Below are 27,324 nucleotides of genomic sequence, written 5' to 3' on the forward strand. Positions count from 1 at the left end.
TGTATAAAAAAAATATCTTTATTGGAAAAAAAAATTAAACATATACAAAAAATATATTGCAATCCCGAGTTTACAAAGGCAATCTTGAAATTAAACAAATGCAATAGAAATATATTGCAGAAGTTTACAATCCTCAGCTTTTAACATTTAAAGACACATCCTGATGTTGATCAGTTTCAGCTTTGTCACAGGAAACCAAACTGTACCATGGTTTGAAACCTAGATTACAACTGCATAATTGACTGTATTCAACAGAGTTACCATGCTGATAAAATCTAAATAAAAAACATTATCAGCAGTGGCAAATGTGCATATTTCATAACTCCAGCATTTGGATTTAAAGGAAACTTTAGCTCGTTTCAAAACACAGTGCGTGTATTTAGTCTAAAACAAGCTAAACTATAGGCACAAATTGCATCTGCAATAGCTTACTGAGATTATTGTATTATAACATTAAACTAAATGAATTAAACATATTCAGACAGTGCCTCAAATGAAAGGTTAAAGGGTGAATCTTATCAAACATAGTGTATTGAATAATCAATGCTATCCACTAACATGTTGCAATAAATCATATAAACAATTCTATGGAGTATATGATAGTCGATACCATTCTCTCTTTAACAGTAAGTTTGTGCACTGTGAGGTCTTGTTTACAGAAATAAAATGACTGAGACTAACTTGGAATCTCACTGATGAGTCGACTTACACAAAAAAGGAAGCACCACATGTTCTCCATCGTGTCCACAAGAAAAAATAAAGTGCTATTATCGAGAGTCTTTGCTCCTTTGCCTGTTTCCCTTGCAGTCAATTATTTTGCCTCCAGGAAATAAATCTGACACGGCTGCAAAGAACAGGAAGCTTTTACGTTCTTCTTTGCATAGTTACATCTGAGGAGTCCTTCAGAAATGTGGTCCCTGGGTCTTTGGTGTGGAAATTAACTGACACTGTCACAAGAAGCAGCTATCGCAAATATGTCTGTATTTCTTAACAGACCTCTTTCACACCATGGCAGGATTGGGATTAATGTGTGTGTGTGTGTGTGTGTGTGTGTGTGTGTGTGTGTGTGTCTTTTTTGTGCAATTTAGGTATTCCACTGAATTTTTGATGGTGCTACAGCTAAAGTTCAGCTCCTGCATCTTTTATCTGCTTTGGTTTTCCGACGCCTCTATCATGGCTCTGAATCTTGAGTTCTCATCTGCCAGCAAGGCAGCGGGAGAGTCAAACTCCAAAATCTATGAAAGTAGAAAAGGAAAAAACAAAATCAGCAGCAGCATAAAAAAATCAATTGTAAAATCACTCATTTTGATGATTGTTATATCAAGAAGGAAAAAAAATCAATCCCAAATATTTACTACTAAATACTTTGAAATAAGTTATTCCCTGCAGGCAGCATATGAAAGGAATATTACTGTCAGGAAAATATTTTTTGTCTTAATATTGTCCTAAGACAGCCCTGTTATTAATTTACTAACCCATGCTAACTGATCATTAAAAGGTTCTTCATTATTCATGCTTCATGGGACTCAAATCATCAAACACGATTTTTAATTCCAGTAATACGGGAAATATTGTGTAATCAAGACAAAAAACATCTGAGACAATTTACAATTATATTAAAACTTGAATTAAAAGCTAAGTTTTCACAACCATGAGGTGAACACCATCATGATAAAAGCAGCCAACCCCCAAAGCTGAAAATGTGCCATTTAATGTAATAATTTAAGGCCAATTTATAATTATAAAATAGTTCAACTTCATTTAGTTGAATTATTCAGGATTAAGGTTTGCCTCTCTGCAGGGGAGCGGGGTTATGTGTTCACCATGGCAACAAGTAAGGGGGTAAATCACACCATGAAGCTCGTCTGTCCTGACAAACAGATCACATTTCACTCACACTGATGAACTCTTGGATGGAAATAAACTAAACTTATTAAAAAGATAACAGACGATAAAAGTGGGACAGGGACATTGAAGCTGGTCATCATTGGTGTGCATTTCATGTTTACTGCTCACATCAAACGTCAGCTTTTACCCAAGTCAAACGTACCCTGTCTTATCCAATCCATCACTTCAAAGGGACCAATTAACACAAAGCAGGGGTGTGTGTGAATTTCACCAAAGTGTGATCCATCGTGTTGCATTTATACACACCTGGCCGTTGTCCAGGACCATGACCCTGCTGCAGCTCATCACTGTGTTGAGACGATGGGCGATGATGAGGGTGGTGCAGCTGCCAAACTCACAGCGAATTGTCTCCTGGATGAGACGATCTGTCTCCGTGTCGATGGCTGCTGTCGCCTCGTCCAGGATAAGGACCTAGAAGAAAAGAGCAGCAGAGGAGCAGACGTGACTGAGAGAATAACAAGTAATGAAGACAAAACAGCAAAACACAACAGGTACACATATTATGGAATATCACTGATACAAAATTAAGGACAGAATGCTGTTTGGGGGGGTGCAGATTTGATGCACACCACCAGGTGTCAGTGTTATTTCATATAGGGACAGAAACAGAGAGGTCTGCTTTTTTCATTATTATAACACTGAGGAGAATCTCTCACTTGAGCTGCAGCCAACATCACCTGAGCCAAACAATGTTCCATGTGTAAATAAAAACAATAGTGCAGTTTATAACATCCGTACCTTGCTGTTCCTGAGCAGAGCCCTGGCCACACAGAGCAGCTGTCGCTCTCCCACTGAGAAGTTCTCTCCATTTTCCGTCACCTCTGAGTGGAGGGAGTGAGGCAGCTGACTGACCTGAGGGAGGCCACAGGGATACAGAGGTAAGATGACAAATCATTCCAGTAAATTTAGAATATTCAGACAGTGTTTGACAACCTTACCATTTCTTTAATGTGTGTCTTCTCAAGAGCTTCCCATATCTGAGAATCAGAGTATTGATCCCATGGGTCTAAGTTGGTCCTATTGGTAAACAAAGCAACATTTTCATATTGATTAAGTGGATTTAACATTATGACAAATGACAGTTCTCATCAGAGTTAACCTTTAGATGCATGCTTGTAAAGAGGATCACAAACTGACCATATATAACATGTATTGTTCTTTGTGATTTAAAACAAACATATATTATAGCTCACACATACGAACAGCTGACATCCATTTACAACCACATAATTTCACTTCTAAACACTGAGGATTCTCCATAAGATTAGGTGCATTAACTGTCAAGTACTGTTTCTTCATTATCTCTGCTCTGCTCATTAGTCACAAATGTATTTTTCAAGCCAGAGGGACAACCTAGTTACAATTCTTGTTAAAAAAGTAATTATCACGGAACTGGATTACCTGACAGTGCCGATGAAGAGCACAGGCTCTTGAGGAATGATGGCCAGCTTGCTCCGCAGGTCATCCAGTCCAATCTGTGCAATATTGATCCCATCAATGATGATAGAGCCAACTGCCAGCTCCACAAGTCTGAACAGAGCTACGCCCAGAGAGGACTTCCCTGCAAAGACATCCAGAGAAATAAAAATAACAGTGTGTACGAATGTTGGCCCAAGTCCGAAAGGAGACACAAACATAAGCTGAAAGTGCTGCTAGCTAGGGGAGCAGAAAGCGTCACTCATACCTGATCCTGTGCGACCCACAATGCCGATGGTCTCTTCGGGCAGGATGGTGAAGGACAGGCTCTTAAGCACCAGCGGCAGATCATGGCGATAACGCATGTCCACGTTCTGAAAGGTGATCTTTCCCCGCTGAGGCCAGGAGGGGGCAGGGCCATCTGCCTCAGGACTTTGTCGGGGTGCTTCACTCTCTAGACACTGAGATAAGGGATGGCATCTGGCATTAATCTCTAAATCTCTATGGAGGTGCATGCCCCCTGCAACTGATCTGTATGATTTTCTCTCTATGAGCTTTTCTTTGCACAGAGAAGAAAAGAAAGTTGAGTTGATATTCGTACCTCTGTGGTTTGATGGGCTGTGTGAAACAAGCCCTGTCATGTGTGTAAAGACCTCATGCTGGGTTTCTATCTGTTTCCTGCTGTGTCACACTTCACACATCTACAGTCACATGCGCACAACATAAACACGCACACACAGACCAACAGTGGACAAGCCAGCTGCCCCTGACTTTAAACAGCTCTGTAACAGTGAGCTGGCCCGCGTCCGTCAGTGTAATTCTAGAGGGCGTCCCAGTCCACGTGACCTTGGACAATACGCCTGAGTGCCACATAATCCACCCCACTGTACTAATCAATGCTCTTACCTTTACATAATGATTGATCCTCTCAACCGATGTAAACCGAGCCTCGGTCTCTGTGAGCAGCCTCACTGTGAACTGAAACAAGCCCGTGAGCTGCAGGTGAGAGAGAAGCAGAGAGAAGTGGGGGGTCCATGATTAACTCATCAGTTCAGTGAGCCGCTCCCCTTTTGACAACATAGAAATATTTACTGTCTAATAAACAGATTTGCTGATATGGCTGCGTCATCACCTAGACAAGAGATTTCAAGTCTCATGCCAAGGCTGTCATGACTGTCGATTATGACACATGCAATAAAGCCTGGAGATTTTCAAAAGAAGAATAAAAGCAAATACTGGGCAGCTTGAGAATGAGGAAATCAATAGTCCTTTAAGAGATGCTGTGCAGATAGTGTTTGGTTTACAGCTTTTACAGTAATGTGATGCATCTTCTTCCGGAACCCAGAACGAGTAAGGTTTAATCTGGCTACAAGACCTGTACACTTCTATGCGTCTTTATCTTTTATATATTTCACTTTAGTGTGTAGCTTTTCACCAGTACTTTAGGTTCCTGTCTTACCCCTTCTCCTTGAACGGTAGCACACAGTTCTTGTTTTGCATCATCTTTCCTCCTATTTTTTCTACTTCCTATGTTTTTTATGCTCTCAAGCAATTGTGCTGTGTGTTGGAAACCTACTTGGCAATACATCTGATTTCTTTCTTTAAAGTAAGGCTATGTGACTTTCACAGAACAGCCTCTACTAAGAACTAAATAAGATATTTCCTTTTTAAGAGGAACAACAGTATTTTTAGAGGTTTCATATTCTTGTTTAACGCTGGATTTTCTGGTTTGCTGGATCACTCAGGTGCAATGTTGAAGCATTTTTGCACATGACTGGAAAAAGCGACACTGAGGCTTTTCTTTTGCTAAAGAGAATACTGTATTCACATCAACACAAGAGAACCAGTGTAGCTATGATGTTTTAGAGTTTCCATTGTGGGTTTTGTTTCTGGCCTTATCAAGTTGCTAGTCAAGTGAGTGTTTTAGATTCCGTCTAAAGTGAGTCTTTCAGAGTGAATCAGCCTTAAAAGTGTCTGGTAAGTACAGGTTCATCTGCAGGAATCTTTGAAGGCTGGTGTAACATGTTCACACAGGCACAGAGGAAATACTTTTCTAAGAAGTTAAAAAGAGTTCTTAGCATCTCCAGAGCCACATGGTTCATTACCATTATAAAGGGAACTTTTATGGTGGCTGTTAGAAACAGACAAGGCTTATTTTGTGACATTTTCTATCCTGTCTTGAGCTTCAATGTCCCATTTTCTTTCAACATTTAGACTCTGCCAGTGTTTCCATTCATTCCATGTCATGTGTTTCTTTACAAACCTGTACGGCGTATGATAGGGCCAGGCCTGCATAGGCTGGAGGTATCTGATTGTGCATGAAGACAATGAGAAGAGCTACAGCAGTGATAAGAGAGATGCTGATGAGGTCCAGGCGGACAGCCAGCCAACGCATTGCGCAACTGAAGAGGTAGTTGGAGGCCTGGTTTGTGTCCAGTAATTCCTGATATCTGAAAAAAGACAGATAAATCCATTTCAGCTGGAGCAAAAGCAAGCAGGACCCTCCCCTGCCATGGCTGCTGAGGGGACAATTTCTGGTATGAGGGTTGGTATATTTACTAAACAGGGTATAAAGTTCAAGCAGCGATAAGATGAAATTAAAGTTTAATCATCTCCATCTCTGACTCACACCATTATAGTCACCTTTGGAGGAAGTCATGCTCTCTTCCATATGCGTGGATGGTGGAGAGTCCCTGCAGACTGCTGGTGATGTGAGAGGTGAATGGTGATTGGCTGATGTTCTCTAGGCGCTTCAGCTCGCGAATCAGGACCCTGGAAATGGACAGTGATTTTTTTAGCAGTCTACAGTAGGAATTTATGCATTCATGTAGAGATAGGCTCCAACGTGTGAACTTTTCAAATAGATGACATTCAACTAGAGACCATCTTGAGGAACATTTTTCCTCCAACAATAAGCCACCGTAAGTACAAAAGAGACAGAAATTTAAACTCTTGTATGAAATGTGAAGTGCACGCCTTTGTGCAGCTTTAGAAGCAAAGCTTTCTTGTCACATGGATTTTGCAGCCCTCAGCTACTTATGTACTTTGCAAAATCTTTGGGAGTGAGCACACAGATGACATCTTAATACTGAAACATCACTGAGGAGTGAAGGAATGGAAAATGCATCAGCTCTGGTGAGGCAGTTGTGTCGCAGGCAGGTAATGATGACACTGTGAACAGAAAGGGAATCGTTTCTCAAAGCAACTTGTTCGTTTCCCACAATCACGTTCTTGTGCTGTGTCACAGACACACGGCCGCGCACAGCCAGAGAGACACCAGACTGGTCGTCCACGAGGTAGTGTGAGCAAGAGGTTTATTGACAAAGGTGCCGCAATCTTTCTTCTTTTAGATGCGTCAATGGAGTGGATGGTACATGTGAATAACAAGTCTCCCATGAATCATTTGGTTTTCTCATAAAAGCCGAGAAGAGAGAGAGGGAAAAAAACATGACACTTCCCCGCTTCAGGGCTGTGTTCCAGACAAACATGTTTATGCCATGGGCAGTTTCATTTCAGGATTCAATAACGGCTGCTTTAGAAGTGGGGTAATTTCAATGGGAGATCCAGTTTAATGTATCCTCCATAAATATCCAGCGACGTTGTGACTTTGTGAGAAACACTATTTCATTTTGTTTTAGGAGCATTGCCCAGGGTGACTACAACCTTTCGGGAACCGGTTGGGGATCATCTCCTCCGCTCGGTTTTACGCAAGGTTAACACTCCGTCAATGTGCAGTGTATCATTAACTCCAATTGCAGAACGTACCAGTCAAGTTTTCTCAGAGAAGATAAATGAAGATATTTTGATAACTAAATTGCTCCCTCACGAGACAAACTGGCATCAGATTTGATGAAAGGAGTCAAGAATTCAAGTTTATGTGGGGACAAGATATCAAGGAGAGGGAGGAGAGGTTGTGTGATGTTTTAGCAGGGAGAAATCTCAGGGGTGAACCTAAAGTAGTTTCAACGCTTTTACACTTCCCCTCCAAAATGTAGCTTTGCCAGATAATAACCTTTTTAAAATGGTCATATGATATGTTATTACATTCTTGCCAATTCTCGATATGATGCAGTGACATAAATCACATATGTGCATATTCTGTTTCTATTTCCACAAGTATTCATGCAGTTTGTTTATATATTCTCAACCAGAACACAGAGAGTCGTGTTCTTCTTTATCTATCAGACAGAGGAAATAAAAACATACTGTGGTTATTTCCCAGGATGCCAGCGGGCTGCTATTCCCCTCGGTGGATTCACCTTTATTGCACGGTTGTTGCGAAACCGTAAATAATGACAAAAGCAGCATCATCTGATCATCGGAGGCGCTCCTACATTTACGCAGAGCAGAAGCTTTGAAAAATGAAATCAATGGCCAATAACAGAGCGATTATCACTGCACATCTTTCACTGTCTCCTGTTTTTTTCCGAAGTCACTCTCTGTTAATGGCTAACTATCAGAAAAGGTTTGCATTACCTAATACATAAATAATGATGATGATCATAAGCTGTGCTGCCATGTGAACTATTGATTAGTCAAATTGTCATGTAGAACATTCTCTAATTCCAAAATACCCATTAGAGTTACATCTACAAACCACTGAAAGCACTTTTTAACGATTAGTATTTAAAATACATCAGATGCTGCAAGGTTTGAACATTTCCTATCTATTTATTCAAAGGCTTCACTAGCAATAAATTACCCAAAATTTAAAAAAAACTACTCACTGATTTGGCAAGAATTGCATTTTACAATTTCATTAACACTTCATCCAAAACTAATCAAATTCCCAGAAAATTATCACGTAATTCTTGTACCTCATTATTCTCTTTTTCAGCTTTGCATTTACCATAGTTAAGTGTGATCACTCATATCAAACCTTGTTGCAGCAGCAGGAAAAAGCTCTGATACATGCACAGCAAGATGCTCAGGTGTGCAGTCAAAGTGAGTAACTACATTTAAAGGAAGTTATAGATCTAGCAGCTCAGAGCTAGAGCCATGATAAGAACAGAGGTGATTGTGAGTCTGACCTGGACACACGGTTCACAATGCAGAGGAAAACTCCCAGCGGCAGGATGGAGATCAGGAACCAGGGGAAGACGATGCCCACCATTGCCAAGCAAAACAACACCAGTGTCAGGTTTTGCAGCAGCATTTCAGCCTGCATGGTCAGACGAACATCCACTGCAGGGAGGAGGCACATCGTATGTCATACACAGTGTGTGGTGTTGGATCTATCAATCTCTTATGTGTGAAGAAAACATACTCTATGTGTCTCTCTATGTGTCGTTTTGTGTTTATTTCATAAAAGAGTGAAAGCGAAGGAGAAAATCTGCGAGTAACACAACTCACCCCCACCACCCCTTTAATAGATTCTTCAAAAAATATGTTTAGAAACAAAATCAACCATCCAAAAAAGACAGCAACCCACAAATCAACATGACAAGAAAAGGCACCAGTGAAGAGGATAACAAAGGGCCCCTCGCTAGAGAAAATACTTCATGTCGAATCACACTGTGTCTTTACACTACACCTTGTCAACCAGTGTGACTTCACCGACTGAGAGCTCTCTTGGGTGGGGGAAGGTTCACAGTCAAGACAAATCAAGCCTCACCCTCATCCATGTCCCTGGAGAAGCGGGTCAGGATGCGACCCAGAGGTGTTGTATCAAAAAAGTGCATGGGGCTGAGGAGGAGCCGGCGGAACAGCTTGTCGTGGAGCGTGGAGGCAGCCTTCACCGTGCACTGTCAACACAAACAACAGCCGTGTTTGAACACGAGATGCGACACGTATAAACAAACAACCTTTAGGAACACAGGGAAACCACAGCTCGGATAAAGAGACCGTTGGAGTGAAATATTCAATGTGCTCAGCTTCAAACATAAAAACACACAGTGGATAAATACAGTGGCATAAACACGCTGCCTGCAGAGTTGCAAATGCTACCTCACCATATGCTAAGCATGTGCACAGTGGTGGGTATTTATTTTTTTCCTAGCAAAAGGCAAGCTGTCAAATCTTCATTTCTAATGAGCTTCTGGGAGGCTGACATAAAGGTCATGACCTAATGCACAAGAGACATTTCACCAATTGGACAGAAATTACATGTGGCAGCAGAGAACAAATTAATTCTATTAATGGAATATTTAACACTCCCAAAGATCTCATCACAGCTAGGGGTAAAAAAAGATTAGCCGTCTTTGAAAAATTAGCAATTTCAAGTGGCATGCATTAACATGGGGACCTAACCTCTGCAATGTAGTGTCAGGATGGGTTAGTTTGAAAAAGAGGATGCCCACCCGAAGGGGTACTGACACACACACACATCCTTCCTTTCTGTCCACCATTTTGGTCTCTCCCTCGCTCAGAGACACACAGACATTAAGCCATTGTAACTCTGCGAGATGTGGTAGTGGAAGGATAAATGGATTTGGCCCACAGGCATTTTCAATTACAGCACTGGAACCATGAGAGCACGAATGAATGACTATAAAGACAATTAGGGAAGAGCATGGCTTGGTGTAAATATATCAACTTTTCATATTTCTTTCAAAGGGTCAGCACTGGGGTACAGTGTCGCTTCAGAGCAGGAAGGGTCCTGGTTTGAATCCCAGTTTTGTTCTTCCTGTGTTTGAGTGCACTCTGGGCCCTCCCACAGTTTAGACTATTTTTACACTTCTCAGTGCTCAAACATCGATTTGTTTGTAGCCATCAACACAATATCATTGTCATCGCACACATTTTTAAACACAGACTGGATAAAAATAATGTCATTTGGTCTGGATGGATCTCTCTTTCAAACACCTCCATCATTTTTAAGTTTATCATTTGTTGTTATGAGGACAAGGAATGTGACTGACAGAGGTAAGTGTCTGAGTTATATAATTGGGGGTGGCTCACTTACCTTCACAAACACCAGCCCTCTCACAGTCTTCAGCAATAAAGCGGCTCCCATGGAGACGACGTAAACAGTTGAATAGTACTGAACGTGAGGGTTGAGTCTCATGCTGTTGCTCGCCATCGTTTCATTCACCGAGATTAATGATGTGTTCTGGGGGCAGATGGAGCAACAAATTACAAAGACTGAGAGAAAAAGAAATCCATTTCTTCCCCCACATAGGAATTTTGCCTCTAATGAAATTGAGAAGAGCACACTTTGGCATACATGAAAAATCAGTCAGTGCAATGATGTTTACTATTCCGAGCACATTTCTCAATAGCAGCCAGTGCCTGCTTTGCTGCACATCTGTTTCTTCACTGCTTGTGCTTGTTTTTAATTAAGTTTACCGTGGTGCTGTTACTTTTTTAATCATGCACATTCAGATTAATGCTCACTCGTTTAACACAATTCACTGAAGCATACTCTGCTTTTTTCTTCTGGGAGCAACATGCACACCGACGGGAGGTGTATAATATAATAAAGCAGGATGGTATCTGAAACTCACCCCATTGCCCTGCCTGATCCAGTAGCTCAGCCACCAGTTACTGAAGGCTATGCTGCCTGTGGTGGAGAGGAAGAAGAAGACGTTGATGATGAAGATGATCGGACCTCCTGCTGCTTTGATGTAGGCCTTATAAACGGACCAGGCCACTGCACCGGAGCCCTTCTCCTCTGCTTTCATCAGTTGCTCTAAATAAGATGCAGGATATTTGAAAGAGACAGAAGGAAAACAAAGAAAAAAGTTACTTGTAAACCTTTGTCGGAGAGAAACACCCCCCCCCCCCCAGTTAGAATTCATTCTATATGTGGAGCAGCAGGAATCTCACCTCCTCTCTTGCTTTCCACCTTCAGTCTAACTGTGGCAATGTCAGAACCACTGTCAGCCTTGTCTGCAACTGTTCTCTGCTGTTTGTTTTTCAAATTCTCTTTCACCAGATCCTAAAAGGCAAAAAAGGGAAGAAATACAATGGTGACTTGTTAATATGGGAAACTGGGGCACCGCCCCCTCCAACATCCTGAGACAAAAAAGCCAATATAAAAATGTTAAACATAATTTAATTAGATAATTATAGTTTACTTGTACAATGCACCTGGTAGACCATAAGCACCTGTGAGCATTCAATAGAAATAATTATTTGATTAATTTCTGTCTCAATACATACATAAGAATTTTGGCAACACACGACCTGAGACTGCTCTTTAATTGGTTGTTGCAGATTTTCCAAGAGCCCCAGACACTCCCACTTTTATTTATGGAAAATAGGTATTGATTCATGTTTTTTTAAATCTAATGTGATTGGTCGACCCTCGACGTCTCAGGTAAATCCACCTTCATTGAGTTACTTCTGCTGCGGGCTGACCGGCACAGATATGATGACTTTGGGTGGAACTGTGGCAAATCTGGTAATTTCTTTACAAAAACACCTTTTCACAAGAAAATCTTCAGTTTGTTTTCCCCCCCTCAACACTGTGCCCCCCCAGTAAATTTTATCCCGAGCCGCCACTGGAAGAAAATGAGTTTTGAAACATGCCACTGCCACAAATCCCATGAGCTGTAACAACAACACCCTGCAAGTCACTTAAACAGAGATATCGTTGACAGGGTCTTTAGCTGCCCACCAGTAAATCAATGCATGCATAAATAATGAAAGGCCTTGTATGCAGTAGCATTTCCCTGCAACTGGGCCTGCGTTTTTGGGCTCATGAATTATTTAGCTTGTAGTGTTGGATGTTTTTTGTGTTGTGGGGGCAAAGATGCCTTATTCAGAAGAGCTGACCCAGTGCCTCGTGTGCCCCTGGCCTCACCTCCTGTTGCATGCTGTTGAACAGCGTGGCATAGTCTCGCTCTTTGGCCATTAGCTGAGCATGGGTGCCATGTTCGGAAATCTGCCCGTCCTTCATCAGGATAACGTCATCACAGTCAGACAGATACTAAAGAAGAAAAAGATACGAAAAAAGGCAAAATAGCAGAAATTCAAGGATACAGACATGTTGCATATTTAGAGCTTTAAACTTTAATCGGTGAATCTTGGTTGCTTTCAGAACAGTGCTGAACATTTGCACATTTAAAGGAGATGTTTGAAATGATTCGGAATTCAGTCCCTTACCTGCAGCTGATGTGTTACAAAGAGCACAGTCTTGTCCTTGGCGGAACCTTTGATAGCTTTATAGAAGACATGGGCACCCACACAAGCATCAACAGCACTGAGAGGGTCATCTAGCAGAAGTAGGGGGTGCTCGCTGTAGAGGGCACGAGCCAGGCTCACTCTCTGACGCTGCCCTCCGCTTAGGTTGGCCCCTCTCTCTCCAATCTAGAAAGAAAATAAAACTCTCATAAAACTCTCCTGAGAATTTCTTTCAGAAAGAAAAGTTTGAAGAAAAAAGAGCAAATAAAAACAGTAGAGTATTTTGCATAAAAAAGATTTCTACAGATACCTCCGTCATGTCTCCGTATGGGAGCTCTGCAAGATCTGGGAGGAGACAGCAGGCTTCCAGGACAGCATGATATCTGATAAAGAATACTATATGTAAGATTGGGGGTAAATCTGCGCTCCAAACCGTAATCCAAAATCTTCCAATCAACATTTGCTAGTGGTTTCTAGCTCATGGCTGGTAACTAAGGACTAAGGAGACCAAATAATCTCTGATCGCTGTTTTGCCTTTGCACATTGGTTGATCTTACTTTTCTTGTTCATACTCGTTTCCAAACAGGATGTTCTCCTTGAGTGAGTCATTGAGGATCCAGGCTTGTTGGGAAACGTAAGCGAAGGCCCCACTGGCAGCGACATTTCCCTCTAACAGGGTCATCTGCAACACAAAAACTGCAGGTTGGAAAACATTTCTTTCAAATCATGGGCTGTTGTGCTGCATTGTGTAGGAAGGAAAGCTTGTTCCCATTATTCATGTATGTGTCTGAGGAGGAACCAAAAACTGAGTCATCTTGTTGAATCTCACCTGTCCCAGCAGAGCAGACAGAAGAGAGCTCTTTCCACCTCCAACACCCCCACAGATCCCCACCAGTGAACCCTTAAAAGGGAAAAACACAGTTGTATTGTGGGAGCAAACAAATGTTTGTCCAACTGTTTATCTACTGTACTTAATCTGCTAAGTGTATGTTTGTGCTGTTACCCTCTTAATGCACAGGTTAATACGGTGCAGGGTCTTTTGCAGTGGAGGTCGTATGCTCTGAGTGGAGGAGATGGTGCTCTGTGGACTCTCCTGCTCCATGTTTGTGAGCAGACTTTGTGCGTTGGGACCCTCCTTGTTTCCTTTGCTGTCCTCTGTGGAAATGTACAGGCTGAGCTTCTCCCTGCGCAGCACGCTCTTCATGCCTCCTCGCTTCTTCGGAGGGAGTTTGGCAGCAGGAGGACGCGCCTTTTCCCAAGCCAGCGTGGCATCCAGAAATTCTACTGCATTGCTGGGATCCTCCATTTTGACCAAAATGACCTGTCTATCATCCATCATGAAGAGCCTCTGTAGAGAGACGCAATGGGTTACTTAGTGCATCATTTAGTTTCGACCACACATTGTGATGGCCAACTTGCCCAGAATTTGTGTTTGCATTTTGCAAAAGCAGACATTTTTATACATCGCTAACATGTTTTGAAAAAAACAAGCCTGTGGTTTACCACATCTGAGCCTGTGCGATGTCATGAGAAACTGGCACTGCTTCTGCCACAGCAGTGCCAGAAATAATACCAGTTCTACATCACTTCACTTCCATCTTCATCTTTACGTCATGTACTGTGTATGAGTACATAACTCAAACCTTTTGGTACGTCCTCGGCAGAAATGCTTGACTATCCTTAGCTCTTTCTGTGAACCCACCTCTCACTAATGTGTGACTTTTAGCATCTGTTTGGAAATAAAGTATGTTGACAATGTCTGTATGTGGGCGGCTGTGTTTATAACATGAGAACCTTTGCATTGGCTCACAGCAGCGCCCACTGACATACTATATCCACATTCTCTGAGTTTATTTTGGTCTGTTGACCTTTCCACAGTGCGTACTGTAAACATATCATGTAGACTAAGATGGTACTGTGTGCTTTAGGATTGTGTAACCCTTATCTGTGTCAGGGATAAATGAAGAGTGTTAAGAGATAAAAACATCAGTGTGTCTGTGTAACTCACCTGAAATCTTTTGACTGCCACAGCACCCTCCGATAGTGACCTCACTGCCAACGGTGTGACTTTCAGGGCAAAGGTCATGGAATTGAAAACTGCGACTACAGTGAATGCCTGAGATGGGATGTGGAGAGATAGAGGAAGTTATTGTTTATGTTGTCTTTCCTGGGGCAAAATTATCTATGGTCCAATAGAGCTCAACACAGTTCCATAAAGTAAAAATCCTTTTCGTTTTCTGAATAGAGATTCTGATTATCAGCTGATTAACCACCAAGGTAGACTCACCACAAGATTGTGAAACAAATAAGCACCTGTAAAATTGTATGATAGAAGTGCTACACTACCCACAATCTTCAGGTGTAGTAGTGACGTCTCTGATTGGTGTAGCTCACTGTTACCATGGAAATGTTTACCATGACCCTGAAAATCCTATGATTAGCAAACACTATATTAACTAGGTTAAATTCAAGAGGAAGCGTGCTGGAAGTCATTCGAAATGGCTCATTCAAAATGGTTGATGGGATGCGTAGTTCCTTCAGTCTTATAATGATTATGTACCTTTGCCCTGTTTCCTGTTGTCCAATATTTTTTGCTCCAAATCAAATTTAGTTCATGATTCATCTGGTAGCGGTTCAGCTGGGTTCAAGGCTTAAAACTATTTTCTAAAACATCAATAGAGACAATGAATAGGAATTTTACTTCCAGAACCAAAACTGTGCTCTAAAAGTCATGTCAGTGTTATGCTCTACACACAACTAGAAATACATGAGAGACTCTGTTAAGATGCAGAACAAATCTGTGATCAAATTAGACAGAGACTATTTCTCGTCACATAACCTTTAAAACTAGTTTCAGACTGAAAAACCATCCAATCAAATCACCGGTTAGTGTATGGTGAGCAGAATATTACATCAAGACAGCCTCAGATAAATACAGGGGAATTAAAAAATAGAAAGATGACACAGTGCCTAGTGATCCTGATAAAAATACCTCAGCTGCATTGAGGTCATAGCCTAAAGCCATGTGCAGGGTGAAAGTGCACACACTAGCAATCACCACGACGATGGGAGCGACGCCCACTGTGAGGCTCTGGATGACCCCGGCTCTCTCCAGTATCCCCCTCTCCTCAGATCTCACTTCTGTCGGAGAGATAAGAAACAGAGAGATGTTGAAAAAAAGGCGATGGGCAAAGAGGGCAGAAAAAAGGTTAAAGAGTTGAGTGAGTCCTAGGGGGCTGTCCAGTGGACATTCAATCAACAAACACCATAAGCGTCACTCAACAACACAGCCAGAGGACAGAAATAGATAAAAGAGGGAGGACGGGCACTCACATCCATACATGGTATGAAACAGGCTTTGAAACCTGCTGAACTTTGATAAGTGTCCAAGTCTAATGCCCAAATCCTGCCCCCTTCGTTTCCTTCATGTTTGCTTCTCCCAAATGCAACTGCACGTGCTCCTGCTTTGTTACTCTGGTTCACTGGGTGCAAACACTGGAACCGAAAAAGCATCTATAATTCAGTGTGTTTGAAATATGAGAGCTCCCTCCTCCTGATACACGTTATTCCCCACTGGATTCCTTTTGGATGTGTTTCAGCATGGATTATAAAGCAAAAAGTCACACGCCCCCGACAAAAACACTGTGATCATCCATTTAACAACACTAGTAATTGGAGGGAATGACATTGTAACTCTTAAGACTCATTGGCCATTAAGTTGAAAGCCAATTAATTATTATTATAATAAGTTATCGCAGGACAGCGGTGGAAATGAGCCCCACCTGGCTAATTTGGAGTATGATTAAAAGCGGAAAATGATCCTTATCCACAACCTACAGCCTCATGAGAAAAGGCCATTGCTAATTCGTGGATGAGAAAAACAGCCTTGACAAGTCATTCAAGTTATCATAAGGCCCCATACAGCTTGCAAATTAACCTTCATGCCAAGGGATTCAAAGCTGTGTTGATTATAGATGATGGAACAGCGAAAGACTTAACAAGAGCGACCTAATGAAAATGGATTTCGGGTCAGGGTTATTTTGCCTGTTCACCTAAAGGATAAGTCCAATTTCAGGTGATAAATCGAGTGATTAGTCACTAATTTGCAACAGTGACAGGTGTTCGAATGAGGCGACCCTTCATTCTGAGCGGATCGAGAATAAAGAGCTAAATAAAAGCACTGAACAGCATGATGTTTGTCTCGAGTCCTGACCACAAACAGGAAATGAGCAGCATATGAGGATGTCGCTGAGTCATTGTGCAACATGACAGCCACTCACTGTGAACATTCTGCGCAAAGGCATCTTCCCAACAGTACATCTTGATGAACTTTATGCAGCACAGAATCTCGTTCATCAACCTCACTCGCCGGTCAGTCACCGTCACACACTTCTTGCGGAAATACGCCGTCAGCTTGGATGCGAGCATCTGTCCAGACAGGAATCGAGGAAATGATGACAAGAGAAATAAGTGGCAGGGGAGGAAATGAAAGCAGACACAATCACATTAGCTGTGCTGCAGGCCTGTCCGAGGCACCACAGTGATAAATGCTTCTCACATCAATACCGGGGTCCCCTGCTGTCAGGCTTCAGCTTAGACTGAGAGTAATTTGAAAACAGCGGCTACAAAATTGACATAAGATTGATAGCTGCAGAGTTCTGATGCTTTTAAAATGTGCTGGTTGTGTTCTTCAACAGCCTGAATTAACATACGTTATTTTTAAGTGAGGAGCATCTTTTGCTAACCAATTACTTAAAGTTATAGTGTGAGAATAAACAATTAAGCAGTTGTTCTCGTTATTAACCTGCCTGTCAGAGCAGTTAATAGGCATGCTCAAAACTTTTGGTAAAACTTTAAGAAATTTCTATAATGAAAGCAAGAAGGTCCCAGTTCAAATCCCAGCGTCTTTCTGTGTGGGGTTTACATGTTCTCCCACAATTCGTGTGGGTTTTTTCACTTGGCACTCAATATGCTGGCTCAGTTATTGATTGGCGACCTGTCGGGGGTGAACCCCACAAGGATAAGTGGTATAGTTAATGGATGGACGCTACAGCACAGACAGTTTGTATCAGGTTTAATTTATTCTATTTTGTGTGTGTATTTATTGTCTCATGCCATCTGTGTTACTACATCATAAACAGAATGACATCTATTATCTCTCTGTTTCTTGTGTTCAAGCTGAAGTCGTACCATGGTTGGATAGAAGAAGATGAAAATCGCGGACCCCACCAGAGCAGTGGGACCCAGGAAGTATGCGGTGTAGGACAAACCCAGTATTCCCACTATGGGCCCCCCAGCCAGCAGGCAGCCCACTGACACAGCTTCATACAGGCGCTGGCCGTCACCGGAGCAGATGTTGATCAGCTAGGTGGAAAGACAATGAGTCATATTACAAATTACATTACAAATCTTGAGCTGAACCTTTTTATACTGAAACCTCACCACTAAGACTAAACCTTTACAAATACAATTGTCCTAATTTCCACGTTTGTTGGAAATGATTCCTCTTAAGCTGTGCAATGACTGATCTAAGACGGCCTCTCCTCCCCAGGCTGTGGGATTTGTCGAAATCTGAGCAGGAATGGTGTAAGAGCAGAAATTAAATCCATCTCAATCATCTGCATGTGGTGCCCTGCAGTGAAGAATGATTTAGTTAATTGGGGGATGAGTCCCCCTCCAGGGTTATAGCACCTACCTCGCCAGGACCCACGTCTTTAGTGCTGCGCAGGCGGAGGATTTTGTGGAAGGCAAAAGTCAGAGCTGCCCCACGGAGGCGCGCTGCAGTGCGGTAGTTGACAGCCCACATGAGCGCCAGCGACCACGAGCGGATCAGTTCCATAAGGAAGATCCCGGCCACCAGGGACAGGCCGTACGGCAAGCAGGTCTCGAAGCTCTGGGAATACTCCAGCAGAGCTCGGACCAGGAGGGCCTACAACGAAAGGCAATAAAGGGTATCAACGGGAAAAGAAGGTACAAGAAACAAGACAGAAATAGTTAATGGACAAAAATGAGTGGAAGAAAAATAGATTCTGATCAGGAACATGGAAGAGATAAAGTAGAACAAGACAGGGACATAAATTACAAGGAGATGAAAAAGAGAGGGTGGGATTGGGGAAATGCCATAGACGAAGATAAGATAGGCAGGGCAAGGACCAGATGATTGAGAGGAAACACATGAGAAGGAGAGGATTAAAGAAAATATTTTAAATCAATTGATTAGAGATCATTTGGGTAGAAAAGGCATAAAAGTAGTGGAAAGAACAGTTCCATAGATGGGCGATGTTTTAAGGGCTGATTGAGATGACACGAAAAGAACATTCACATTTTATGATGAGTCAAACATGTAGGATGAAATAAAAAAAACTGCAGAGATAATATATAAAATAATGCTTTGTCAGCAAATTTACAAGAAAAATCAGGCAGGAATGTGAGACAAACATGTCATTGTGCAAGAGTTAAACCCAGTTAATGCTATTAGTTGTGGGTAGTAGCAGGCACGTAGTGTACACATGCCATGACACCAAAATAAACAGCTTAGAGCTTGTGGAACAATGGGTACGACTGAGAAATAACACCAACTGAGAACTCTCTGCATAATTACCCTCAAACTTGTGATATGAGACTTTTAAAAATACTGCATCTCATATTTATTGATGTCCATCTAGTTTTTTTGGGGGGGTGGCAGAAAAAAAGCAGAAAAAAACAGCTGATGTATGGCATTAATACCGGTTTCACTATCTAAGGGTTTGTAATCTTCCAGTGTGTTTTCATTTCAATTTCCAGACCAGCGTGAAACGGATAAAGCGATTTTCATAAAATACACCCGGACTCGGGACTCTCAACCGTGCTTGAGAGGCATATTAGCCGAATCAGCTGAATATAAAAGCAAAGGAGGATTTGCATGGTACTCACGGGCCCGACGAAGCCGGCCACCATTGTGATGAGGAGGGAAAAGATGGCCACCAGCATGCGTGTTTGGCAGAACCTCCAGAAGACTCTTGTCAGTGACGCCCCCTCTCGCCCTCGTCTCTTCAGCTCGTCGTGCCACAAATACTCGAGTCTGGATCCAGAGTCAACACACAAAAATGATGATAGTCAAACTAATTTCCTCACTTTTTATTTAAACAAGAATATGATGCAAAATGCTGTTATTGTACCAATTTACTATGTAAAAGTTGAAATTTTTGAAGGGCAAAATTATCATAAGTGAAAAGAAGACTTAACGATTTGTTATTTTTCCTAAAATGAAGTTGATTAAAACCTGAAGAGTTGCACTTCCAATCAATCAGACTTTCCCTGAAAGCATAGTAGGGGATAAAAACAGGCAATCACTGCAGTTGAAAAGTAAAAAAAATGAAGGCGGGGAAGCTGATAATAATGCAAAGGTGACCTACAATATACAATCATGAATGATGACTTAATTAAATTGAGAAAATGTACTTCTATCAAACATTTTGAAGTTGGGTTAATGTACTTTCATTGCTGTATAATGCCTCTTGAAGAGGGTAAAATATCTTGTTGGCCGAATGCATCATGGATAATGACTCCATAAAGCAGCGGCAGAGCAGCTGCAGAAAGTAATTTACGCCCTAATGGCTTTATTAAAAACGTATCAGAGATAGACAGAACATTAAACCAAGCAGACTTTCACACAGCCTGATAATTACTACTTCAACTCATATGGTGTTGAATCTAAGGACTTGCAATTATTTGCAGGCCGATTGCTGCGTGAAGAAGCACAGCTGGAAATGAGACGTCTGTGTGAGTAAAATATCGTGTGGAGCACAATCCGGTCAGTGGACCGAGAACAGTGAAAGAGAACATTTTCCAATAGAGTGTAACATGAATGTTGGTGAATATGAAAATTTGATCGAGCTTCCATGACGGACGAGTGTGAGCCACATGTTACCTTTCACCCTCTCCTGAGGAATTTTATGAATCATTTAATTTTTCCAGAACGTCATCATAAAGGCCTTAACCAAGAAAACCCTAAGGTACTCTTTGTTTTTGGAAACACTGGAACAAAAGTCTATATTTGTGTGATGTATTTTGTGATTTTATTTTTATAATGATAAGAACATATGGAAATACTACTACTGAAAATAAAGCTCAACTATACAGCAATTCCAAAGGGAGGAAAAGACAACTGTGATAAAGTATCAAGAAATCAAATAAAAAATACAATAACCCTTAAGTATGTGTGTAGTCTTGGACATAAATGTAAATGAGAGCAGCAGGGCACCAGTGTGGGATCCAAAAGTGGAGTGATTCGCTTTTAAACAGGACTGTAATGTTCCTAACAGCCATCGTCTTCGTTTGCCAGATGGCAAGCGAAGCTGATGTTTCCAGAGAGCGTCGGCCAGGACATCGTATTCGCACCTCACTGGGCACCAACAAGTGTCAACTCTCCCAGGGTGCTTTTTCACATCTCTCCCCTCTCTCTCTCGCCACCATCCTTGCATTGCATCGAGGTTGTATAACTGGTCTTGCTATGTAAACACGCAACCAAGCCCTCCCATCTTCTGCATACCGTTGCTCAGCCACGCCAGTGTAACAGCTCTGTGCTCCTTCCCTTCTATGTGCTATTACACACACACACACACACACACACACACACACACACACATACACACACACACACACACACACACACACACACACACACACACACACCAGCACTAAGCCCCAAGGCCCTGAGCCAGAGTCGTTTAACAGAGCAAGTCATTTACAGCCCACGCACTTATCACCAGTTACAAGAGGGAACTTCCTCAAATAGTCAGCCTTCTCCATAGTGCGGAGTCATGGCACCGTGACTTGACAGAATGTGAGCAATGGGAGAGGCATTGGTTTTCTCTTCAGCGAGCAGCTAAAAACGAAATGCCCCTAATAGACTTATCGTAAGTCTGTATTATTCATTCATGGAGTTAGCACGTTGCTACGATGCATTTGTGGAGCTGCTGCTGTTTGACAGCCGAACACTAACTGTTATCTCATGATCTGCTGCAGGGCTCCACTCAATGACAGCTAATGAAGGTAACAGGGAGACACGTTGCAGCGCAGGTAGAGGAGTTAATGACATAACAAGCAAAGTCAGGCACTAACTCTTACTGTAATCTCTAATCCCTGCTTTTCTTAGCTCTTCCTACCAGGCACAATGTTCTTAGATTGGTGTAGTAAAGACTGAACGTTCATTAGTTAAATCCTGACGGTACATGGATACAAAATCCTAGATAGTTTACAAGGCAAAGACTTGCACTGCAAATTCTCGCACTAAGCATACTGTGAATGTGACCTTGGACTTGCATCACCCGCTGTCTGCTGGGTTTGTGTGAGAGCGACCGGGTTTATCACCATATTTATCTTGTTCACATAAAGAGCAGCGAAAGGGAAGACAGTATCTCAATATTTGTTTAAAAACAGGAAAACAATCTCAGGGTCAACGTGCAACTCAGAGCCCGACAGTGTGAGAGTAAAGGGATGATGCATAGATCTGTTCACCTGAGTGTATCTTAATACAACACGCTCCGCTGGGTACTGGAAACAGAAAATATGACTTTTTCCCCTTCCTGGATCATACTCTGTATCACACTGTGATGCTCTTCTACAAAGACGGGTCAACCAACCAGCTAAAACAGACAATTGCACAAGAGCCCAAGTCATCTCAGATACACTACATGTAAATCAGACATGAACTCCAGAAAAAATGTTATGAAAATGAGTAAAAGATTGTTGAGATTGTTTGGATCAACGGGTAAATGTCTGTAACCTTCAGATGAGGGAGGACACCTGAGTAGAGCATGCAGGATGCAGCATGTTTTTGTCTACAGTTCATCAACACCAGTATCAGCCATTATCTCTAAAAGCTGTAAAATCTAATCATCTTTCCAGGTTGACATCTTTATCAGCCTCTTCTATGCGCATGGCATCTAATTCTGAGATATTTGTTTTTCCCATTTTTGCCTCTTTCGCTTGTTTAAAACGTCATCAAGACACCCACTCGCTGGATGGGCATTTTCTGGCCTTTTTCCTCTGTATTTTCACATGACTCGGATATTTCCATTCTCACATACAGCCCCTCTAGCTAATTTCATGAGAAAGTTCAGTGCATGTCTGAAAGTAGCTAAAGTAAAAATTAAAGAATTAATTTTCTCCACCTAGTTTCATTATCCAGTAAGACAGGTCCTAAAGTCATTATCCAATCTTGTTTTGCTAAGGTTCAAATTGCTTCTGAACCCTGCTTACACTACCAGTCAAAACTTTATTGACATCTGAGCAGCTCAGTGAAATGGGACAAAGGTGAGCTCTAATGGTATAAAATAGGTCACTGAAAATAGGTCATCTTTGATTGCTTATTCATAAACCCAGTCTACACAGTCTGCAGTGTTGGTGCATTTTTAGGACAATACTGTACTGAAGGAAGTAGCGCCCTATATACTCACTATCAGATCAGTGAGATAAAGATAAGTAATAAAGGGGAGAGAGAGGTTGGTCAGAGTTTCATTCTACAGCAACAAATTGACCTGTAGCATTAGAAGAAAAGAACAAAACTCAAGGTCTCTGGGCTTCAACCCCACAGAGCTGGTTTGGGATGAACCAGACAAATTGAAGAAGCAAAACAAACTGCAAGAGCAACACATTAATAAGAACTTTTAGTTGTTTGGTGTCAGGAACTTTGTAAACATTTACAATGTAAAAATGATGCAAACAAAGTGAGTGAGTTAATTGAAATTCTTAATTTCATATATTCCATGACTCATTATTTTTTCATCTTTAATCTAAATGGACATATTCCATTTTTATTAGACACCGTCTTTTCTCATGATTGTTTTAAATACTGTTATTTTGTTGATGTGCTCTGTTATAGAAATTCGATTGACTGGTGACGTTTAACAGGTAGTGTGTATGTTAAAAAAAGCTTCAGTACTTTCCCTAAAACAGCTGGGCACTGCAGTTTTTAGAAAATGCGAAGAAGGAGTAAATAGTAGACTATTTCTGGCTCCCAATTTGATGTGCAAGAGAGCATTTCTGGCAGCCGCCCACTGTGCATGGGATTGAATCAAAGTCAGCCTTCTAATGAAGCGCAACAGTGAAGCTTTCTGATGTGTTTTTAATAATGTTTGAACGACATTAAACCTCCAAGATGCTGAGAGATGCTTGTTTAAGGCTCATTGTAGATTGTAGTCTTTACATTGGATTGTTTGACAGTGGGTTAGGGGCAGGACTCAATAGGGCCCAACGACTCAATATTACACAAAAGACTCAAAACTAAAATCCAATTTGGCTTCATCTGATGAGTCAAATTGATCAATTACATTAAAAAAGAAAACTGAAAGTTTATTTATCGACCCATTACTCTATTATGGTATAAGTCACCAGTGGACCGCTGTGGCTCAGGGCGGAGAGAGGGTTGTCCACAAGAAGGTTGTTGGTTCAATCCCTGGCTTGTCCAGTCTGCATTACGGATCCTTGGGCAAGATACTAAACCCTGACGGCTGTGCCAACAGTGTATGAAAGCTGTGTGATAGAAACACCACTGCGTATAGAAGCACTGTATGAATATGTGTGGGTGAAAGGGTGAATGCCAGAGTGGTTGATAAGACTGGAAAAGCTCTATATAAATAAAGTCCATTCACCTTCAACAAACCCCTTTCATGACACGTCAAACCCCAACTAGAGTTTTCTAGGAATTCAGAGAGTCAGCTTTTCCTAACCTCCCAGGTCACTTTCATCAGGCAAACCTCTGCAGAGCCGCAGAGCCACAGATACCTCACCTTTGGCAGTTGATTTCAGAGGCTTCGTGGCAAGACAGTCCCCACACATCATCTATAGACAAGCTGGATGCCTTGTAGGCCTTCAGCGCCAGTGGGGTGAGCCAGTGCAGAGTCATAAATGAGAAGAGGCCAGCGTTATCGACTGGGTGCTGGTGTCTGGAATAAAGAGAGAAGACGTGGAAACGGGTGAGACGTCTAAAAGTGCAGACACACACACTGAGGTGCTATGTTGGAGGAGCAGGCCCACATCGGCTGCTGAAAGAGAAGCGGCGCCTTTGCTTGGCAGAGTTGACGAAAGGTGAATCATGCCTACGGTGTTTGAACAGTAATTTGCACGCTCCTCATAGAAATCTGAGAGAGCAGCAAAAAAACGTTTATCAGTCGGCATATGTTCTGACACCGTGCTGTCTGTCACTGAGGGATAAGGTCCCGTCCCTTATCATGGCCTCCTGCTACTGCCCTAAAAGCCAGCTAAAAGTGAACTTTAATGGGTCTTTAAATGTGCATCACTCAATGTCACAGCCTCAAACTTTTTGTCTGCCTGTACGTCTACCTTTAGATAGCTCAAGGTCATAGTCTGCCACCCAAACTTAAATCAGTTTTGTTTACTTGTGAGTTATCCTGAAGGGCTTCAAGAGCTGCAGGCTTTGCCGGTAGCGTCCTTGTCTCTTTGGCCCTCTCTCCACAGATGCCTCTGCCTCCTCTTCCTCCAGCTCTGCAAGTGGCTGCGGGGAGGACAGCGACAGGCCCTCCACCCGCCCGGCTGCTTCCAGGGCATCAGGGAACATGGCAGACCCTCTGGGGAGAGAATAGCAACACCAATCACAAATAAATTTAAGAAGCATGATAACAACCTGAAAATATACAACTTCAGATATTTTGCCATCTGTAAAAACCCCCTAATTTAAAAACAAAGAAACACAGGCGTATTTGTAGCTTCTGAACGAGCTCTGAGATTTGATTATTTTTCATTGAATCAGAGATTTGATCTCAACTCGCATGTTTTCTCTGACCAGTGATCTAAATAACTTTTCTACTACGCTAGACGAGCAAAAGGTCACAGTTCGGCAGCTGGAACCAGAACAATTTCCCCTTTTTGCTTGAAAATATTTACACAATTATCTAATTATAAAAAGTGTTGCCAATCAATATTTTTCTGAGCAAATCACAAATAATCCCTACTCGTTCAAGATTATTGAAAAAAAGATCTCCATGCAGTGGCAACAATCTGTTGGAATTGTGCGATACTAGACTTTTCTAAGAAAAACACAGCGGACCTGACATTTTTATCTGACCTCTCAGTGGGAAAATGGGCGAATAAAACACTGTAATCTGCCTGCTCTGTCTTCCTCTAGCCCAGAGATCTATTAGAGAAGAGCAGTGTTTTGCTGAATCACCCTCTGAGACACAGATAGATTTGAGAAATCACCTTGCTCACAGGTCACGGCTTCACACAACTTAAATGCTTATCTATTTAAAGACGACCTGCCGGCAGCCCCAGGAGCTGGCGGGCAGACATCTGAGCTGCCGCTACCACTGTACACTGTCACTGATCCCTTCTATGGCAAAGCTCCATGACTAGGTAAGCCTAACTCAGTTAAGAGGTGCAGATTGACTGTCCTGGAGGATAAACAGACGGTCCAGTGTGCGCACAGAGGCAGACGATTGAGAAAAACAAAAGAGAATGTGCTATGACAAACGGTCACTGTGAAGGCAGCAGTGAGATGGGAAGCAAACTTTGGAGTTGAAAAAAAAAAAAAGCATGAAGAGACGTCTTGTGCTCCCCTCTGCTGCCCTCCGTGACTATATCATGTGAAGTTTGTCATATGGCTGCAAACCTCTCACTGCTTTCTTTAAGGAAGGACTGCATGATGTTCATTGCAGATAATAACCCGATCCCTTCATTAAACTTGAAACAGGTTTCAGGTCGTGTAAACTGCCGGAGAAGTGTTGAGCTGATAGCACACAGCAGGACACTGTGTTTGCTCAGGGCTCGGCAGAATAAAAGAAAAGCAAACACGCCAACTGTCAGTGGACGAAGACAGAAAAGTGGAAATGTGGAAAGAAAAAGCGGTTCGGTGCAGTGAGCGTAAATAAATAAATCATCGTTATTAGTAAACACAAGGCCAAAGATACACATGTTCTGTTTCCCCTGTGGTTTGTTGGTTCAGCCCTTCATTGATCAGTGCTTCTAAGAAGAAAAGACTAATGACCCTCAGCAGTAAATATTAGTTTAGTTCAAGACGCACATGTTTGTTCCGCTTTATTTTGGAGAGCGACCTTTCTTTGAATGCATTTCTAAAAAGATAAATTAATAATTTACCCTTCTTTTAAAAAAATAAGGCCCAAGATACAGACGTGTGGTTTCCCCAATATTTTTGTTGAGCTTAACATGAATCAGTGTTTTTAAAAAGATAAACAAGGAAAAGACCCTTAATATTTGTTGTATATCTGTTAGTTGACCTCGGTTAACTTTTCCTCACTTCAGTTTACATTCTCTAATACGTTCTCTCTTTAATATATAACTCTCAAACGTACAAGGGATATTACATCTCGCCCTTTATTCTCAACTGATTATTGTACTTTCACTCTTCTTCAAAACAACAGGATGCCCACATTTCCTTCGGGATCAACACAGTGTCTATCATTCTGTAAACTGTAAACACAAACAGTTTGGAAAAGGTCACGACTCCTGACACACACAAGGTCATCATGTCAAGTGAAACACACCGAACTACTCCCCCGGGTGAGTCGGTTGTATTTCACTACAAGGACTCCCAGCAGCCAGTGTGTTGTAGTTCTGTGGTGACGGGGTAACACTGAGGTTTAGCTGAGTTTTCATTGACAACACACTTACGTTGACGTGGCCTCGCTCGGGTTCAGGTTCAGCGGCGGCGGCAGCAGCAGCTCACACCTCAGCTCTTGTGTTTATGAAATGATGATGAAGACGCAGCTGAGCATGATGTCTCCTTGTCTTAACTTGTGTCATTAAACCTGAACTTGTCTCGCGGGAGCGGGACCCGGTGTGGACGGAGTCTCCTCCGGCGGCTCAGACGCAAACACGGGCAGGAAACATGGTAAAGTTGACGCCTCACGTGTATTGAGTGCGTGCCGCTTCATCCCCGCGCTGAGAGCGAGTCCGCGGCGCCGCACGAGAACCACA

The 27,324-nt window shown here is 42.1% G+C and overlaps 1 protein-coding gene across 1 annotated transcript; it reads right to left on the reverse strand.

Moving 5' to 3' along the window:
* Positions 1 to 27,324, reverse strand: wu:fb13g09 (ATP-binding cassette sub-family C member 5). The gene is made up of 29 exons (XM_020085002.2): positions 27,019 to 27,324; positions 24,771 to 24,959; positions 24,162 to 24,317; positions 19,303 to 19,450; positions 18,086 to 18,319; positions 17,581 to 17,754; positions 16,671 to 16,818; positions 15,383 to 15,531; positions 14,399 to 14,506; positions 13,394 to 13,738; positions 13,220 to 13,291; positions 12,948 to 13,072; positions 12,701 to 12,773; positions 12,373 to 12,576; positions 12,071 to 12,196; positions 11,092 to 11,203; positions 10,770 to 10,954; positions 10,229 to 10,375; positions 8,939 to 9,068; positions 8,355 to 8,508; positions 5,968 to 6,096; positions 5,588 to 5,774; positions 4,231 to 4,320; positions 3,593 to 3,785; positions 3,310 to 3,469; positions 2,847 to 2,925; positions 2,647 to 2,760; positions 2,155 to 2,319; positions 1 to 1,235 (listed from the first exon to the last, which is right to left on the reverse strand). The coding sequence occupies exons 2-29, from the start codon at positions 24,947 to 24,949 to the stop codon at positions 1,143 to 1,145; spliced, it is 4,179 nt and encodes a 1,392-aa protein (XP_019940561.2). The 5' UTR covers positions 24,950 to 24,959; positions 27,019 to 27,324; the 3' UTR covers positions 1 to 1,142.

Source organism: Paralichthys olivaceus, chromosome 9, assembly GCF_024713975.1.
Source record: "Paralichthys olivaceus isolate ysfri-2021 chromosome 9, ASM2471397v2, whole genome shotgun sequence".
Lineage (NCBI taxonomy): Eukaryota > Metazoa > Chordata > Actinopteri > Pleuronectiformes > Paralichthyidae > Paralichthys > Paralichthys olivaceus.